This window comes from Poromitra crassiceps, assembly GCF_964638095.1.
Source record: "Poromitra crassiceps genome assembly, chromosome: 7".
Taxonomy (NCBI): Eukaryota; Metazoa; Chordata; class Actinopteri; order Beryciformes; family Melamphaidae; genus Poromitra; species Poromitra crassiceps.
In genome coordinates this window covers 48,719,471-48,738,614 of record NC_139628.1, presented here as the reverse complement: position 1 = coordinate 48,738,614, position 19,144 = coordinate 48,719,471, and the positions used below count along the sequence as shown (strand labels likewise).

The 19,144-nt window shown below is 44.1% G+C and overlaps 1 protein-coding gene across 2 annotated transcripts in view; it reads left to right on the top strand.

Moving 5' to 3' along the window:
- Positions 1-806: 806 nt before the first annotated feature.
- Positions 807-19,144, top strand: part of map4k2 (mitogen-activated protein kinase kinase kinase kinase 2) — a 53,489-nt gene continuing 35,151 nt past the window's right edge. For both annotated transcript variants that reach the window (XM_083640496.1, XM_083640495.1), the window contains exons 1-11: positions 807-1,086; positions 9,477-9,534; positions 10,656-10,746; positions 11,712-11,776; positions 14,160-14,215; positions 15,433-15,480; positions 15,965-16,007; positions 16,703-16,775; positions 17,142-17,273; positions 17,667-17,729; positions 18,697-18,778. In XM_083640496.1, coding sequence (XP_083496622.1) covers positions 994-1,086; positions 9,477-9,534; positions 10,656-10,746; positions 11,712-11,776; positions 14,160-14,215; positions 15,433-15,480; positions 15,965-16,007; positions 16,703-16,775; positions 17,142-17,273; positions 17,667-17,729; positions 18,697-18,778 — 804 coding nt within the window. In that variant the 5' untranslated portion in view covers positions 807-993. The remainder of the gene's footprint in view (positions 1,087-9,476; positions 9,535-10,655; positions 10,747-11,711; positions 11,777-14,159; positions 14,216-15,432; positions 15,481-15,964; positions 16,008-16,702; positions 16,776-17,141; positions 17,274-17,666; positions 17,730-18,696; positions 18,779-19,144) is intronic.

Genomic DNA, 19,144 nt, shown 5'->3' with positions numbered 1-19,144 from the left:
AGTGACGTCATCATCCCACTTGTGGCACAACAGAACATTTCCGACGTGTTAGATCATTATGTTTTTGCAGTGTGGCTTTTCATTGCTCATGCGCAACATCATCTCTAACGGCACTTGGCTCTATTTGGATACAGACCATACAGACGACAGTCGTGCAGGGTTGCCAGGTACATGGTTTTCCCGCGGATTGGGCACCTTTTGAAGGGTTGCCTTTTTCTTGTCTGCTGGTTGGGTAAACCTATTTTGCGTGCAAATTATATGTAATATCTATAAATAGTCCCCAGGAAAATGGAGAATATTTTGATTTCACATCTCATTAACCATTCTGTTGATAGGGTTCACATGGTTCACACTCTTCACTGTTAAGAATCTGCCATTAGTGGACAGTTAAGGAATAACAATCTTATCAGACGGGACCCCTGAGACTACAAAAACCACTAGTCTAACATTACACCACATAGCTATTTTATTTATGATATATAGCCTACTGTATCTACAAAAGGCACAAAAAAAAAAAAACACACTAAACATTTAAGCTATGGTGTTTGTAGATATTAGGCTACAGTACATTTGACAATGACAGCAATGCTGTTGGACTTTAAAAGCAGTAGGCTTGTAGTTTGGCAGAGCAGAGGCGAATATTTTGAGTTCTGGTATTGGGCTGGTTTTGATTGGCCATTTTGCTGGTTTTGTCACACAGACCTGGTAACCCTGCAGCAGCGTGTCCCTGTGGCGCGGAGTTGTTCCTCTATCTATCTACCATGCCTGTCAGTGAAGAACAGAAAAGCTCCGTGCGTCTACCGGACCCATACACCGACAATTAATTAGCCAATTAATTAATTAGCCAACAAATTAGCTAGTTCCGATCATTCAGTCAGTCAGTCAGTCAGTCAGTCAGGTAATCGGAGTCACTCCGTCCGACAACGACACTGGGGATGTGTGACTAGGCTGGCGCAGCTCGCTCATCAGCACCCATAGGTGTCTCCTCCAAGCATGGATACGATCGGGGTGTCATTCCTGGACCCGTTAGATGACTACGAATTAATTCACCGTGTAGGGTGCGGCACGTACGGAGATGTGTTCAAGGTGAGTGTGTGCACATTTTAACCCCTTCCTTCCTGTGATCTGCTGTGCTGCAGGCTATGCGCTGCACACCGCATTAAGGTGATTTGATATGGGATTTTTCTGCTCTCTTCATACTTTCTGCCATCAAGGAGTAGCCTTGTAACATATGGTCTAACGGTATGAGTGAGTTTCCAATCACCCAATGTTATTTATGATGCGTGATACTGAGACACGTCTCTATAGGCAGCAGGCTTGTTATTGTATTTCTTCCAGTGACGTTAGAGATGGCCAAGATTAATATCAAAGGAGATAGACAGCAAACAATTATTCCAATGTCTTTCTAAAATCCCCTTATAAAAAGTAATAAAGCCTGTAATAAAGTGTACTGTAGGTTTAGATACAGCCAGGAGGCTAAACAAGACTTGTGTCCAAGGCAAGCCCTTTCACCCTATAGCCAAGTAGCCCACTTGCTATGCTAAGCACTAGCAGCAGCCTGTTGTATCAGTGGTTTTCACATGTTCATGTGCATGTGTTCATCTCTGCCTCTCGCTGTGTTGATATGATCTTCAGGATGCATTGCAAACATCCTGTGCTGCTTCTCTCAGCCCCCCCCCCCCCCCCCCCACTACCTTGGCTCTTTGATGACACCACAGCACAGATTATGACATCATCACGATGAAAGCAGTGAGGCCATTTACACCTGGCGTTAACATGCGTTTTCTGTGATCCGATTGCAATCAGATTATGTTTTATCACTTGAAATGCCAGGTGTAAACACCCCTAAAACGCATTGAAGAAGGATTGCTTTCTGATCGGCCAAACCACCTCCGGAGGTGGTCAGGGATGCATTGTGTACACATTGAACACAAGTGTAAATGCAATGTTCCTCTCAATCTGGATACAGCAACTTTATGCGGATTGAGAGCGCAACCATTTCTGCAATCAGATTGCAGAAAACGCATGTTAACGCCAGGTGTAAATGGAATCAGGGTTCAGTTCAGTTATTCACAAATTACTTATCATACAATTAGCCTACAATCATAGCCTAAGACATAATGAAGATATGTCACCTAAGACTAACCTAAGACCCTAAAGTACTACTAAAATGGTCCTAAGACATTTATTATATCAGTCTAAACATTGATTAAATGTGTAAGCTACAAGTGGAAATAACAGTAATTTAATGTAGCCTAAATGAATTTCAAAGTACAGTAATTAGTTTAGAAGTCCCCAGCCGTTCAGGGTATTCAAGTTTAAACAAATTTGAGCAGCAACTGCGGCATTAAGCTCTTTTTGAAAGTGCTGGCCAGTGCTGTTCTGTTTGATTGACAGGTGGACAGACAGTGCTGTTTGATTGACAGGTGGACAGACAGTGCTGTTTGACTGACAGGTGGACAGACAGTGCTGTTTGATTGACAGGTGGACAGACAGTGCTGTTTGATTGACAGGTGGACAGACATTGCTGTTTGATTGACAGGTGGACAGACAAGTGCTGTTTGACTGACAGGTGGACAGACAGTGCTGTTTGACAGGTGGTGAACAGACAGTGCTGTTTGATTGACAGCCAGGTGACCTCTGGGAAGTGCGGTGCAAAAACACCACAGCAAAGAGTGCTGCACTCGCTGAGCAGCAAAGATGGAGAGTAAATGTAACAAAGACCTCCCAGAGGAGCACTTTAACCAGAGGATCCTCTTCCAAACTGACGTCAGCAATATCCAGCTCACGGTTCACTGTGGCGCTGGTATTCTGCACGCACCACCACCACCGCTGCTGCACTTTGGCCATATTGTGGCTGCTGTGAACGGGGAAGCGGCACTGTTTAGCAGACAATAGTCCATTCTGGCCGCCCACGTCTCCGACGCACGCGGGCCTCGGTGGAGCTGCGACAGTTAGTAGGCGTCGAGGGTGATGCGTCTGGCCATGTGACGGCCAGCGTGTGGGCTTTTCACTCAACACTCATTTAAATAGCTATTGTTCGCAGGAAACCCTACTGACAGCTCAGCGTTCAGTGGTCACTGGTCGCTCTATTGATAGTGATCCGTGGCTCTATAGGCCCTTTTCACAGCGACCGTTTTGAGGCGGTAAAGCAGGAAGTAAAAGCAGGTGTAACCGATAACATTAGTGAGGGGCCCTGGCTGGCATTGGAACACCTAAATGGAATGGATCCATATCAGTAATGGTATTGGTTTCCTGTCTGTGTAACTGTGCATTACGATCGACAGCAACTGTGCTATTCTTCTCTATATTCAAGGGTAATGAACGTAGTTTAGCATTTAGTGATGAATAGAGAAAACATGAAACAGCTACTTTACTTATTAGGCTATTTAACTTGCTCCTGAACCTGAGTGTGCATCGATATTACGATATTATGTGTCAAATCCTGATCTTGAAACATTGGATCAGAATCAGAAACACTTTTATTGCCACAGTATGCAAGTTACATACGAGGAATTTGTCTTAGTGTCTGTATGCAGCGTAGCGGACAGAGATAAGAGGTAGGAAAGCTAGCTAAAGACAATCACAATGTTGCAAGTGCAATCAAACCGAGTAAATATATTTACAATATGTACATGAGTGGAGGAGTATTCCGTGGATAATAAATATGAATTTACGTTGAATTTACATGAGATTTACAGACTGAGTTAAATAGGCGTTAAATAGGCAGTGAATTTACATGAATTTACAGTCGGAGTTCAATATGAGTTTACATTGAATGTACATGACAAATTTTACAGTCTACGTTAAATAGGCATTAAATAAGCAGTGAATTTACATGAATTTACAGTCATAATTTACAGGATCAAAGGACTTCTCAGTGCAAATTTTCACATGTTGCAAAGTCATCCATGTGGGCAGGGGCGGACTGGGATCATAATTCAGGCCGGGCATTAGATACCAAGCAGGCCAGGCTGATACGGGCCAACGCTCGTGCCGGCGTCCGAAGGGCGGCGGCGAAAAATTTGGGCCGTTTGAAGCTCAATTTGGGCCGTTTGAAGCCCAGTTTGGGCCGTTTGAAGCCAGATTTGGGCCGTTTGAAGCTCGATTTGGGTCGTTTAAAGCCAGATTTGGGCCGTTTGAAGCCCGATTTGGGCCGTTTGAAGCCCAATTTGAGCCGTTTGAAGCCCAATTTGGGCCAAGTCCAATTTTACAATGAGATGCACCCACTTTAAACCTGAATAAAGTAATAAAACCACTAGTAAACCAGTAGCCGGCGCCTGGCCTGCTGTTCAGTGAGTGGCCAGGCCTGGCCTGCAAAAATTTTTTTTTTTTTTTTTTTTTTTTGCAGGCCAGGCCAGGCCAGGCCACCGGGCATTTGCCCGACGTGCCCGATTATGCAGTCCGCCCCTGCATGTGGGCCAGATTGGACCCTGTGGCGGGCCGGTTCTGGTCCCCGGGCCGTATGTTTGACAGCCCTGCCATAGATGGCATGAGGCAGAAACCTGTGAGACTCTCCACATTTTAAGTCTGAGGTTTGGTCTCAGTCTTCACTTCCCGTTATGTCTTGCTTCACTTCCTCTCACCTGACTGACTTCATCCTGACACGTACAGTAACAGTAGTAGTGGTTTGGGGGCTTTACACTGAGGTAAAGTTGGTAAAATGTGTTACACAGACATAATCCACACGAGGGCCGGGCAATATTTAGATATTATATCCATATGTTGATAATGAGACTACATCAAATTCAAAGCCTTGGACTTTCCAAACTCCATCCGATCTGCTGAGTCTCTCTCTATGTTTAAGAAGAGATTCAAGACCCTGCAGCTCTTTCCTGAACACCTTCACACTTGATGGGCATGAAGGATGAAAGGGAATGATGAAAAAGGGATGATAGATGTACATTAATGTTAATTGCATGAATGATGATGGACATGAATGATATTAAAAATAAATCCTCTGCACTCTGTGCTCTGCCTGGTGGCACCTACAGTAGGTCCATTCCGACTGAAGCTTGGCCTCATGGCACTTACTCATGTTGTTGTCTTCTGACTAGATCATTGCTTGTGTTGTATAAAGCTCAGATGTATGTCGTTTTGGATAAAAGTGTCTGCTAAGTGAAATTGTTACATTGTAATTGTAGATATTGTCTTTGTCTTAAGATTTTGGATATTGTAATAATTTTCCTGGTTTTAAAGGCTGCATGCATTACAGTAAAGTGATGCCATTTTCTGAACTCACCAGACTGTTCTAGCTGTTCTATTATTTGCCTTTACCCACTTAGTCATTATATCCACATTACTGATGATTATTGATCAGAAATCTCTTTGTGTCAATATTTTGTGAAAGAACCAATAGTCATCCCTACAACATTGTTGCAATACCAATATTGAGGTATTTGGTCAAGTACAGTCTTGTCTGTGTTAATAAAAGTGCTTGTGACATCTCACATCTGGCTTTGAGCTACAACTGAACATTTAGCTCACTTCATAGAAAAATACAGAGGTATACATCATATATCGCCATTCAGCCTAAAAATACAGAGGTATGATTTTTGGCCCATATCTCCCAGCCGCCCTAATCTGCACTACAGTTGTTCTTTCCACTGATTACAGGAAAACTCCACTCTCAGATACTCCTACGCTGTTAGAAACTACCAGTCTGTCATGTTCAGTTGACCTTTTTCACAGCAGCCATTTTGTGTCTAAAAGGCAGGGTAAACACAGGTGCAACCAAAACATTAATGAGGGTTTCCAACTTCCAATCCATTTGGTGTTCCAGTGCTGGGCCCCTCATTAATGTTTTGGTTGCAACCTGTGTGTTTACCCTGCCTTTTAGACACAACGTGGCTGCTGTGGAAAAGGCCTATGGGAGTGAGCTTGTTGCTTTCAGCTGTGGGTTGTGCATGTAGGTAGAGAGAGCGGTATGATGCAGGGAGGAGTGGCTCCTCTTAATCAAAGCACATCTTGCGAAAACAAACCATCTGGCAGCGTCAGGTTAGCTATAATAGTTATTAGCTATCGCTGCATCTGAACACCACTTTTGGCTCCTAGCCCAAGCATGGCTCATGATTTCATCTGCGACTGCATCAAATAGAAAGAGGGGCTGGTTCCACTGTGTCTCGCAGGCCGTTTGGGCACGTGATCAAAGTGTGGTGAAGCTTCCTCTCCCAACTCGCTCATAGTATAGAGAGGCAAAGTGAACGTCACTTCCTGCTTCAGCACTGTACCAGAGATTTTCTTCCGCAATTTATTTTCCCATAGACATTTAGTAAAATGCTTATAAAAAGAGTTTTACTTGGTCAAACCAAACGGTTCAGCTAGATTTAGAATCGGGAGAGACCATAGAATATTTCACTCAGACAAAAACTAAAAAAAACAACATAAAAAAAACATTTTCTTTAAACCTGCATTTTTTTTTTACATTTTGGTCCGAGTGAAATGTCATGCGATCTCGCCTGTTTCTAAATATATCTGTACCGTTTGGCTTGAACAAGTAAAACTCTTTTTCTAAGCATTTTACGAAATGTCTATGGGACAATAAATGGCGGATGAACATATCTGGGACAGTGCTGAAGCAGGAAGTGACGTTCCACTTTGGCTCTCTATGTGACCCTGAGCGTCTTTTGTTCAGGCTTTTTCAGGAGTCAACACAATCTCAGAGACGTTACTGTCACCTCAGTCACAGGAAGTCCTGTGGTATAGCAGGAAAGAAAACAGGAAGTTGACGCAGTCAAGCCACAGGTTTTGTCTAGGCCGACCTGCTTATCCCATTGGCTGCTGCCATGTTTGTTCAAGGACCCTAAAAAAGAAGGATACGACATCACTCTCACAGTGTTTGAATTTTGCATCGGGGCCAGACTTTGGCGCCAGTTCTATTGAAGTGAATGAGGAGGGCAGGGTCAATCCCACTATAAACCATCATATCTGTGTCGTTTCACCTTTGATTGAAAAATGCTTCCACCAGATTAAAGAGAAAACATTATGTGATGTTGACCGATGCCCCCGTCGGTCATGTATATTCATGTAAGTAGCTAATCTACTGTAGCTCTATTTTGGACCAAACAGGAGTTTGAGTTGAGCTATATGCAGCTGCTGGACTGAGCCAGGATCTGTTTGTGTTTGGAGACCAATAATGAGGAAAAAACAAGCGCACACATTGACATAAAAAACAGCCAACATCACATGATGTCTTTTATTTAATCTGTTGGACTTAACCTGCCCGCCCCATTCACTTCAATAGAACCGGCCCCAATGCAAAATTCGAAGGCTGTGATGTGAGTGATGTCTTCTCCTTCTTTTTTAAGGTCCTGGTGCTTGTTGTGGATGACAAAGTAACCCATCTGACGTCATTTCAGTGGGTGAACGGAGATGATTGATGTCTCCAGGAAAAAGTGTGGAAGTTAAAAACATAGCATAGACGCTTGTCACAGCATCCCACCACCACTCTGCAATTGTGAAATCATTTTGCTGTGATGGTTGCAAGTGTCTTGGCAACCAACCAAGCGAGAGGGCAACAAATAACATTCACTTTGCGGTATGTGCTCTGCCAGGTGAGCCACCGGGGGCGCCCCGCTTAGGTTTGTTTCAGTTTGAAATAGAGAGCCGCAGTAACGAGTCCGGAAATCATCGATGCTAACAGCCCTGGTTCAACACAGTTTTCGCCTATGGGAGTTTTGAATGGGTTTTTGGCGCGATGCTTCTAATAAGCTCTCTGGGCAACGCTGGCTTAATCAAACGCGAACCAGATGGTAGTAACATCATCTTCACACATGAAGACCACTTTTATGAGTTTTGAAGCTTTTATGTGCCGTTAAAAGGGCGGCTAGCTAGCAAACGGCTAAATGGGACTACACTGTTGAGTCGATGGGGATATATACGTCAATAACGTCATCACTCAAAGGACGAACACGGAAATTCTCTTTCCCTCACCTGGTTCAGCCCCGTTCAGCCCGAGGTAATCAGTGCACACATCAACAACAGTCCAGGTTGAGTGCTGACGTGACGTGGAAGCCTATGCGACAGTGTGTAGTTCTGCATTAGCTTAGCACGAGCTTTTTACCTCTAGCGCTCGCATTTACGCTTCAAAACTCATGAAAGTGGTCCTCATGTGTGAAGATTATCCCGCTGAACCTTGGTTCGCGTTTGATTAAACTTGCGTTGCCCAGAGACCTTATTTGAAGCATCGTGCCAAAAACCCATTCAAAAATCCCATAGACAGAAACAGTGTTGAACCAGGAAGTTCGGGACTTCCGCATTCAGCCTACAAAAATACGTCATCCCTGCGGCTCTCTATATATGCCTTCTCATCTTTTTGTTTTGCATTGTCTTCATTTGAAAACAACTCATTTACTCTGTGTATAGTCCTATATTTTAAATGTGCAAATTTTTTTTTTTTGACTTGATACTGCTTGGAATAAGTTGATTTTTTCTTCTCCATAACAGTACTTCTATAGTATAGTATAGTAGCCTACATTGTGGTAGTCTTTCCAACCCTGACAACAACCTACATTTGATCACACAATCAAATATACTCCTCAGTGAGTGGTACTTCCATCAATCTATCTAACCTTGTGCCCTGGGCCGGGGCTTGTCTGGGCTCTGAGCAGGAAAGAACTCTCCCACAATGCAACTCTCCCACAATATGCTATTAGCCCATGCTATTAGCCCATGCTATTAGCCCATGCTGTGTGTGGGATCAATACAAGGTGACAGCCAGGGGTGAAGCAGAAGGCAAAACCACATCCCTGATCTGTATCTTCACACAGTGAGCTGTTGGACATATGCCCAGATGTTGCTATCTTGATGGAGCAGGCAGTTGGCAGAGCTCCAACCAGGACGTAAATGTGTTCAGATGCTGCTTTTGGAAAGATGTGGTTGATGCTCTAGACCGGCGTGTCAAACTCATGTTAGTTGACACACAGACTACACGCCACCAAATTTAGTCTCAAGTGGGCCAGACAAAGAAAATCAGGTGGTTGTTTGAATGTGACATTCCTTGAGCACTCTCACCACAAAGACCACCGATGGCTCCTGCATGAACATGAGGCTTGATAGTGTTGTGTCAAGTAAGTCAGAAAGGAATAGCAGTGCATTATGGAAACATTGGAATATAGGACTTCTTCTCAGTGCAATTGTCACACTTTGCAAAGTCATCCTGTGGGCCGGATTGGACCCTGTGGCGGGCCGGTTCCGGCATGCCTCATTATCAGGCATCAGCATGTTGGAATAATTTGGTGTGTGTGTGTGTGTGTGTGTGTGTGTGTGTGTGTGGGGTTGGTGTCCTTTCTATAACAGAAGTACATGGCTGGTCAGAGCGCTGTATAAACACAGGCTACTGACTAAACACAGATGGGGACTTGGACCTGCTAGGCCTGATATGAAATATATAGCCTAGTACAGTAGGTAGCATGTGCCTAAAGGCCTTATATAAAATAAAATAAAATAAAAATTCATATTTCTTTCATCCTCTCCAGGCTCGTGACATCAGGACGTCTGAAATGGCAGCCATTAAGATGGTCAAACTGGACCCTGGTATGTCAACAGTCAGTCCAAGCGTGACTCAACATGCTCACAACTGATCATTTGTAACACAGTTATTATAGGTTGTTTTCTGTGTTTTGCGTCTACAGAGACAGATATGGGGTTTTGATGATGGCTAATACCAATATCTAACCAATACTTCAAATAGGAGGGCACTGAAGCACACAGGGCATCTTAAAAACTCTTTATTGGTGCAGATCAGAGATCACACACACTCACTGACGTTTCAACAGCACAGTGTCTTCTTCAGAGTCATCTCCTTAACTGGTTTAGCGCGAGAACTCTCTCAAATCTACCAACACTTCCCAGGACTTCTCATAGACAAGTAGTGTAGTATTGACGGATTCAATATATAATCAATCAGACTGCATCATATCGAAAACATATAGATATGAAACATATAGAAAACAGGAGAAAAATCCTGGGAAAAAAGCAAATATCGGCCACATCAGCAAACCCCTATCAGTCTAACCCTGCTCTATAATTTACCTTTTTCTCACTGTGAACTCAGCGCACTGTCAGTAAACACCCTATACTACTGCCTGTCTGTCTGTCTGTCTGTCTGTCTGTCTGTCTGTCTGTCTGTCTGTCTGTCTGCCTGTCTGTCTATCTGTCTGCCTGCCTGCCTGTCTGTCTGCCGGTCTGTCTGTCTGTCTGTCTGCCTGTCTGCCTGTCTGTCTGTCTGTCTGTCTGCCTGTCTGTCTGTCTGTCTGTCTCTCTGTCTGTATGTCTGCCTGTCTGTCTGTCTGTCTGTCTGTCTGTCTGTCTGTCTGTCTGTCTGTCTGTCTGTCTGTCTGCCTGTCTGTCTGTCTGTCTGTCTGCCTGCCTGTCTGTCTGTCTGTCTGTCTGCCTGCCTGTCTGCCTGCCTGTCTGTCTGTCTGTCTGCCTGTCTGCCTGCCTGTCTCTCTGTCTGTCTCTCTGTCTGTCTGCCTGTCTGCCTGTCTGTCTCTCTCTCTGTCTGTCTGTCTGTGCCTGTCTGTCTGCCTGCCTGCCTGCCTGTCTGTCTCTCTGTCTCTCTGTCTGTCTGCCTGCCTGCCTGTCTGTCTGTCTGTCTGTCTGTCTGTCTGTCTGTCTGTCTGTCTGTCTGTCTGTCTGTCTCTCTGTCTGTCCAGGTGATGACATCACGTCCATCCAGCAGGAGATCACCATGATGAAGGAGTGCAAGCACAAGAACATTGTGGCCTATTTTGGCAGCTACCACAGGTGCTGTATATGTTTTCAGACTTGCTGTGCAATTCCTCCTCAGACTGTCGCTGGACTCAAATATGTTGGAATTTGACTGTTATCTCCCCACGCCCCGCCCCCTTCCACCCGCTCTGCTGGATTCCTCTCCCACTCCTCTGTTGGCACAGTGGCTCTTTGCGTTCGTCAAGGACCCTACAAAAGGAGGATAAGACAACACTCACGTCACGGCATTCGAATTTCGCATTGGGGCCAGACTTTTGGGGTCAGTTCTATTGAAGTGAATGAGGAGGGCGGGGAAAGTCCCACTATAAACCATCGTATCTGTGTCGTTTCACTTTTGATTGAAAAATGCTTCCGCCAGATTAAGGAAAACACATTATGCGATGTGTTGACTGATGTTTTATTGATGTGTTTTCTTTATTATTGGTCTCCAAACAGATCGTGGCTCTGTCCAGCAGCTGCATAAAGCTCAACTCAAGCCCCCGTTTGGTCCAAAATAGAGCTAGATTAACTAATTACATCATCATGATACATGAGCGAACGGGGCATCAGTCAACATCACCTGATGTCTTTTCTTTAATCTGGTGGAAGTATTTTTCAATCCAAGGTGAAACGACACAGATGATGGCTTATAGTGGGACTTACCCTACTCTCCCCATTCACTTCAATAGAACTGGCCCCAGTGGAAAACTTCATGCTGTGATGTCTTATCCTTCTTTTTAGGGTCTTTGGCAGTTGGCATTAGTCTCTGTATTGTCTTTACTTTTGAGTACAGTATCTCCTTTTGTAACGCCCCCATTTTGTTCTACCAACACAAGGTCAGATGATCATTTCTTGTTTGAGTCCATATACTCCTACACGATCAGTTCTCTCACAATTCCCTAAAAAAAAAGACACAATTGGATGGAATCTTCTTCAGCCTGGAGAATCAGCCAATGCAGGTGTCGAACAGAAAGATAACAGCTGTGTGTCTCCCTCCCCAGGAACACCAAGCTGTGGATCTGCATGGAGTACTGCGGTGGAGGCTCACTGCAGGACATGTACCACGGTAAAGAAAATATCAATATTATCATCTTCGACACATTGTTATAAAGGTGCTTTATATATTGTTTTAACATCACTAAATCATTACCACATAAGATTGGACACATTGTAAAGGTGCTTTATATTTAAGCAATATATCACGAGAGCAAGTGTGTTGTGGTGAATATATGCCCCTGATCAGTTGTTATCCCACGAGGCCGCAGGCCGAGTGGGATAACAACTGAGCAGGGGGATATATTCCACAACACACGCTGCTCGAGTGCTATATTGCTTTTATAAAAGGGTTCCAAGTATAATAATATAATAATAATAACACTATAAGTCCGACTGGCATGGTATTCTGAGAGTCAGTTGAAACACTACTGTAAGGCGGGACCTCTAGCAAGAAGATAGACCTGCGGGTGATTTGATTGGATCGTTCTGGAGACTGAAGTCGACATTGGCCAATCCTGGCGCTTGCTGCGAACCTGAGAGCTTTTTGCAAAGTCCGACACCAGAGCTGTACCAAGTAACGTTACGTCTTATTTAGAGATGCGGGGTTAAGAGTGAGGGCGCGCGAGAGAGGGGTTAAGACATTAGCCCGCGTCTATTCTTGTACAAAACATCATTTTCTGCGAAGTATTAGTAAAGTTATAAGCGAAGATCGATTCACAAGGATCTGAAAGGTGTCTCCGCCATTTTGTTTTCAAAGCCTTTTAGTAAGAGAGTTGCGCCATCATGCGTCCATAATGACTCATTGTACAAAGACTTGAAGCAGTAGTGACCCTCCATACAGCAGATCAGGAGAAAGCTGTTTGGCTTGCCCGACACCAACTAACGTTACGGGGTTAAATGCGGGGTTAAATGCGGAGTTAACAGCCGTTCTTTTGCAAAGAAGACATTAGCCCGCATCTATTCTTGTACAAAACATCATTTTCTGCGAAGTATTAGTAAAGTTATAAGCGAAGATCGATTCACAAGGATCTGACAGCTGTCTCCGCCATTTTTTTTTCTACGTTGTCATTTGAGGTAAGCCTTATTATTACTCTCTTAGTAAGAGAGTTGCCATGGCAACCAATAACCCATGGCCATGGGTTATTGAACTCGGTTACTGGAATTATACAATGGCTGTGAACCAATCAGATTGCTTGATTTGAGAGAGCCATTTTATAAATTGTTTTAACATCACTAAATCATTACCACATAAGATTGGACACATTAGTTACTAATGTGTCCAATCTTATGTGGTAATGATGAGTATAATAGTGTAATTACAGTAAACAAACAAGAGTATCACCGTGAAGTTTGGCAGCCTCTCGCAGCCTCCACATTGCATTTTACATTGTGCACTTTGTGGGTTTTGGCGGGAACTGATTGTATGGAAGTCAATGGGAAAATGACCCGACTTCCCATTTGATTATGGCCTCCGTAAACACATTCGTAATGAGTTCATAATGGTCTCAATCCCTAGCTTCAAGTCTTCTTCAATACAGCATGATGTTCATTTTGTAAACTATTCTCCCATTTATAGTAAAATAGAGGATAAAGCAGACTATGTTTTGGCACGTGATTGACAGGTCGCCTGTCCAGTGATCGCGCACCTCACGATCATGGACAGGAATAGCGGGCGAGCAGTTTCTGGCTCCAAAATAACCAAGATGACGATGGTCAAAATGCCATACTCGAGGCTTCAAAATGGGAGTTCACAAACAATTCGGTGACGTCAGGGTGGATACGTCCATATTTCTATATGGTCTATGTTTACTAACTTTGCGAGGCAGTTGGATTTTCATGAGATCACGCGATCAGTGGTTCGCACCAATCAACGTCCAGAGGCAGCTAGGGGCGGGCTTTAGGTGTGATGCCAGCAAGAAACGAGCCCGTGGTAGATGTGATAGACAGATGGTTCATCCAATCACCTGCCGTGTATTTTTTTAACGCGCCTGCCCGTTGAAAGGGTTTCCTGAGGGGTTCTGAGGAATAGTCAGCCCTGTCCTATTGTATCAGCTGCAAACACTACATCAGGAAGTGAGCTGGGGTTCAATTTAGAATCTTTATGTTGTCAAGTTAAAACCGTCTATAAGCTAAATTCGTGAACCACCGCACAGACAGACCACCGGTATGATAGACACTTCCAATCATCTCCACCACGGCCTCATTTCTTCACAGTACCGTAATTACCCCCAAGGTCTCACCATTCATTTGACAATGATGTAGTGATTTTTAAAAACACTACCTGGAACACCTTTAACCCCCAGAAGCCAATTGTATTCTATTTTTAGAACTGTACCTGTCAGCTCGTTCCTGTTCACCCTGCTTGTGTCTATTTTTAGAACTGTACCTCTAATCTCCTCCCTGTTCACCCTGCTTGTGAGCCTATAGGCTATTAATCACACTGTTCCTTGCAGTGACGGGCCCATTAAAGGAGAAACAGATCGCGTACGTGTGCAGAGAAACCCTCCAGGTAAGGCTTTTCAGGAGAAACGGCCTTCTGGTGCACGCCTGTTGAATGCTCTCACCAGTGTTGTAGTCAAGTCACTATATCTCAAGTCCAAGTCAAGTCTTGAGTCCCCAGTGCTCAAGTCCAAGTTGAGTCACAAGTCCTGAAAAGGTGTCCAGGACTCAGACTCGTGTTGAGTCGGACTCAACTACAACACTGGCTCTCACATTGTGAAATCTACATACAGTGCTGAGATAAACTACAACACTGGCTCTCACATTGTGATATCTAGATACAGTGCTGAGATAAACTACAACACTGGCTCTCACATTGTGATATCTAGATACAGTGCAGAGAGAAACTACAACACTGGCTCTCACATTGTGACATCTAGATACAGTGCTGAGATAAACTACAACACTGGCTCTCACATTGTGAAATCTAGATACAGTGCTGAGAGAAACTACAACACTGGCTCTCACATTGTGACATCTAGATACAGTGCAGAGAGAAACTACAACACTGGCTCTCACATTGTGACATCTAGATACAGTGCAGAGAGAAACTACAACACTGGCTCTCACATTGTGAAATCTAGATACAGTGTTGAGATAAACTACAACACTGGTTCTCACATTGTGAAATCTAGATACAGTGCTGAGAGAAACTACAACACTGGCTCTCACATTGTGAAATCTAGATACAGTGTTGAAACTACAACACTGGTTCTCACATTGTGAAATCTAGATACAGTGCTGAGAGAACGAGTCTTGTTATTGTTTTTTCCAGCCACAGAAGAGCAAAATAGTATTTAGCCTAGCCATACGGCTAAATATAGAGGTAATGCTGCATAAGCATAACAGAGTTGTGAGTCCACAGCAGAACATTGCCTGCCTGTCTGTATTTTGATAGTGACTATTTCAGCTGGTGTTATTGGTGACCTCATTTCAAGGTTTTATAGCATCATCTGAATTGTCGGGAAAAAAAACACACTGATTCAAGCTGGAGTGCGTAACTTTTCATTTTTGTTGTAATAGATTGAATTGATTTGATTGTATAGTTTTCACTATTTGTCTTGTTTTGGAATTCAGATTTTGTGTTGATCCCAGAGAGACTGAGACCATTAGCTCATGGGCTAATAGGCTAATGTGATCTTTAATAAACTAATAAAGTAATAAAGTAGATGGAACATATTCTGCATGGTAAAAAAAAACTAACATTGTTTCTGTTGTTTTTTCCAGGGCTTGCATCACCTGCATGAAACTGGCAAAATGCACAGAGACATAAAGGTAGAGTAAGTCTCCTATTTTAGCCAAGTCGTATATAGTCTTGACTTTAGGGGTGTAATATGGTTCACAAAATCACACAGTTCCATTTGATATGACAGTGTCAGGTTTCAGTACGTTTATGCAAGAGAAGTTTCATTGATTTATGCATGATTTATTTATTTTCACAGTCTAGTTAAAAAAAAAAAATCTGTTCGTGTTTTTAACACCTTTCGTCTTTTTCGTCTCGGTTTTAGTTGACCATGATATCCTTGTAGAAGACTTGCACTGTTCAGCAGTGAAAGATTAGTTCGTTTTGCAAAGCGTACCTAAACAGTTCAAAACGAATACGCATATTGTTACACACACTGCTAATAGTCAGTTGTGGCAGGTAGTGTGTGTGTCTTTATTTCAGAATGAGTGTTCTCTAACGGTTTGTGAACTAGACTAGAGATATCTGTGTGTGTGTGTGTGTGTGTGTGTGTGTGTGTGTGTGTTGTCTCTACAGGGAGCCAACATCCTTCTGACGGAGAGAGGAGATGTGAAACTGGGTCAGTAGTGATCTATATTGTGTGTGCATGCACACACACACACACACACACACACACACACACACACACACACACACCAGGGTTTCACAGACTAGTCGACTATCAAAACCACTAGTCGACACTGTGCATCATAGTCGACTAATCGTTCACCTGTGGTTTTAGGAATAAACAACATAAATCAATTGAACATACTGTAGATTTGTTTAAACGATCATTGTTGTCTACATGATGCCATGTTAAATAAACAGGAAGGTATTCAGAGAGGTCTATGTTGTTACTGGAGTCAAACAGCTGCTATCTCCAGCTCAGACAAGTTGCAGGGCTTTAGCAGCTCATTTGTAAACAGCCTCTCAGAGCCAATCAGGACTCTGCTATTTCACATACCTCCAGGTTGGTCCCGCCTACATTAGTTAACCCTTTCCCGGCTGTACTTGAGACCTTTTTTATCATATTTATTGGGTGAAATAAATATCCCGTGACAATTCGACTAGTCGACTACCTTGTGGGAGTAGTCGATGACTACTAAAATGCAGGAGTCGTGAATCACATAACCAGGCTATTTGACCACTCATTCACATTCATCAAGTATGCTAAAATAGGCCTTCTAGATTAGATTTCGCCCCTGTGTGATGCTCTCTCTCTCTCTCTGTCTGTCTGTCTGTCTCTCTCTCTCTCTCTCTCTCTCTCTCTCTCAGCTGATTTTGGTGTAGCAGCAGAGATCAGTGCCTCTGTGGCCAAACGGAAGTCTTTTATAGGAACTCCTTACTGGTAAGATGGATGACCTGCACTCACCTGCTGGTCTCTCAACCATAGACTGTATAACAATATGGACCTGCACTCACCTGCTGCTCTCTAGGCTGCTCTAAACTGCTTTCAAACTGTTTCAACCTATAGTAACCAGATGCAGATGAAGGGTATAGATGGTTTTAACTTGACAACATTGACAAACATTCTAAACTTCTAAATTGCCCCTAGCTTACTTCCTGTTTCAGTGTTTGCTAATACAATAGCTGACAGGAAATATGCGAGGTTTCAAACTGTTCCCTAGCAACAGAATTCCGTGAAAAGCGCCTACGTATACTGTGCATGTCCTTGTGTGATGTTTCCTCTCCTCTCTGCTCTCTGGTCTGTCAGGATGGCGCCGGAGGTGGCGGCGGTGGAGAAGAAAGGCGGCTACAACCATCTGTGTGACATCTGGGCCGCGGGCATCACCGCCATCGAGCTGGCCGAGCTGCAGCCGCCCATGTTCGACCTGCACCCCATGAGGTGAGGCAGCGCCCCCTAGGGGTGGGAAATAGAGGGGTAACTAACGGAGGGTCAAGTGTCTACCACAGTTCCAATGAATAGAGACTGTTCAGTCAAAGGAATTAACGTAAGATAAAGTGAACTGCATTGCATTCACATTAGCAGCTATACAGAAGGCCATATGCACATAAAGTACACGTGGGTATGTAATATGTATAGAAATTCTCAGAGTCACGATCATGACCAGAACAGAATTCCTAGGTTAATAAACTCTACGTGGTGTCAAAGTAGGGAGATAAACAGCAGACGTTTGTTATGTAACGTCATCATGTTGGCTGCCTGCTTTGTGTTTTGTGCCTGCACAGCCACAGTATGTAAACTGTTCAGATGGTGACATTTAAAACTATGTTTCAGAGCACTGATGTTGATGTCCAAGAGCAGCTTCCAGCCGCCCAGACTGAAGGATAAGACCAAGTGGTGAGATTAACTGTTCACATTTTTTCAGCCTCCTTTCTCCCAGCCGTCCACATCCATTTCGATAGGTGGGAATACTTGCCTTGACAAAACTCCTTCGGCCAATCAAGAGTCAGCAAATCCAATCCAAATCCACTCGGAGGAAACGTCGAAAACATCTTTTCCGTGGGGAAACTGCGCGGTTTCATACTTGTATTCTTGTGTAATTGTTGTTATTGAGTCTATTTCTGCAATAACTGCACTTATGGCTGTTTACTCTAATAACGCTCGTTGCTTCGGGATAATTCATCCTCTGCAGTTGACCCATCCTCTGTCTACTAGGAACCTTCCTAGGAAAAGTGGGCAGCCACAGTGCAGCGCCTGAGGGACCAACTCCAGTTAGATTGCACATGCCTTGCTCAGGGGCACTGACATTAACCCTAACATACATGTATTTGATGGTGGGAGGAACCCGGTGCATGTGAAGGAAACCCACATGACGGGGAGAACATGCAAACTCCACACAGAAAAGACCTGGGATGGACTGGGGTTCGAACCCGGGACCTTCTTGCTGTGAGGCAACACTGTTAACCACTGAGCCACCACATTGTTGTTGTTTTTTTGGATTCCCCCCCACATTTTCTCTCCAATTGTACTTGGCCAATTTGCCCCCTTGCTGCCACGGGCGCTGCTCCACCCTCTGCCATTCTGGGGAGAGCCATAGACTAGCACCATGCTTCCTCCGACACATGTGCAGTTTCCAGCCACTTTTTTTCACCCGCCCCGAACAGGTGCCCCGACCGACCAGTGGAGGCGGTAGTGCGGCGACCAGGACACATATCACATTACATTGTAATTGATAGAAATCTCTGTGGGCGGCTGCAGAATGTGAGGTCATGTGATCAGGGTGGTCTTAGCCAGGCTAATCAGTTTTCTCTTGATTTATAATTCATGATTCACTCGCTCTCATCTCGCCTCCCTCTCTCTGCAGGTCTGCCGCTTTCCACAGCTTTGTCAAGATGGCACTCATTAAAAGCCCTCGCAAAAGGCCTTCAGCCGAGACGCTGCTACAGGTTAGCATGCTTTCTATAGCTAACAGGCCATCCGTCCCATTCACTTCAATGGAAGAGTCCTGATTCCTCTCCTGCAGTATCAAGCAACCATGCACATCTGATAGATGCAGTAAGAGTCTTCTACATATTTCTCCAGGGAATAGTTGACTAAGCACCATGCTATTTTCCAGAGAGCACGTTTGTGTCACAACAGTTGAACACATTCAAACTGGGAGCTGCCCACTGTCTTCTACTGTTGGCCACTGACAGCTGGGGGTTCAGGTGTTACGTTGCCCTCCTTTTGTATTGGGAACTGGAAATATCCCAGTTGAGTGATGTCACACCCGAGTTTGGAAGCCAGCCAACCAGTGTGATGTGAAAACTTTA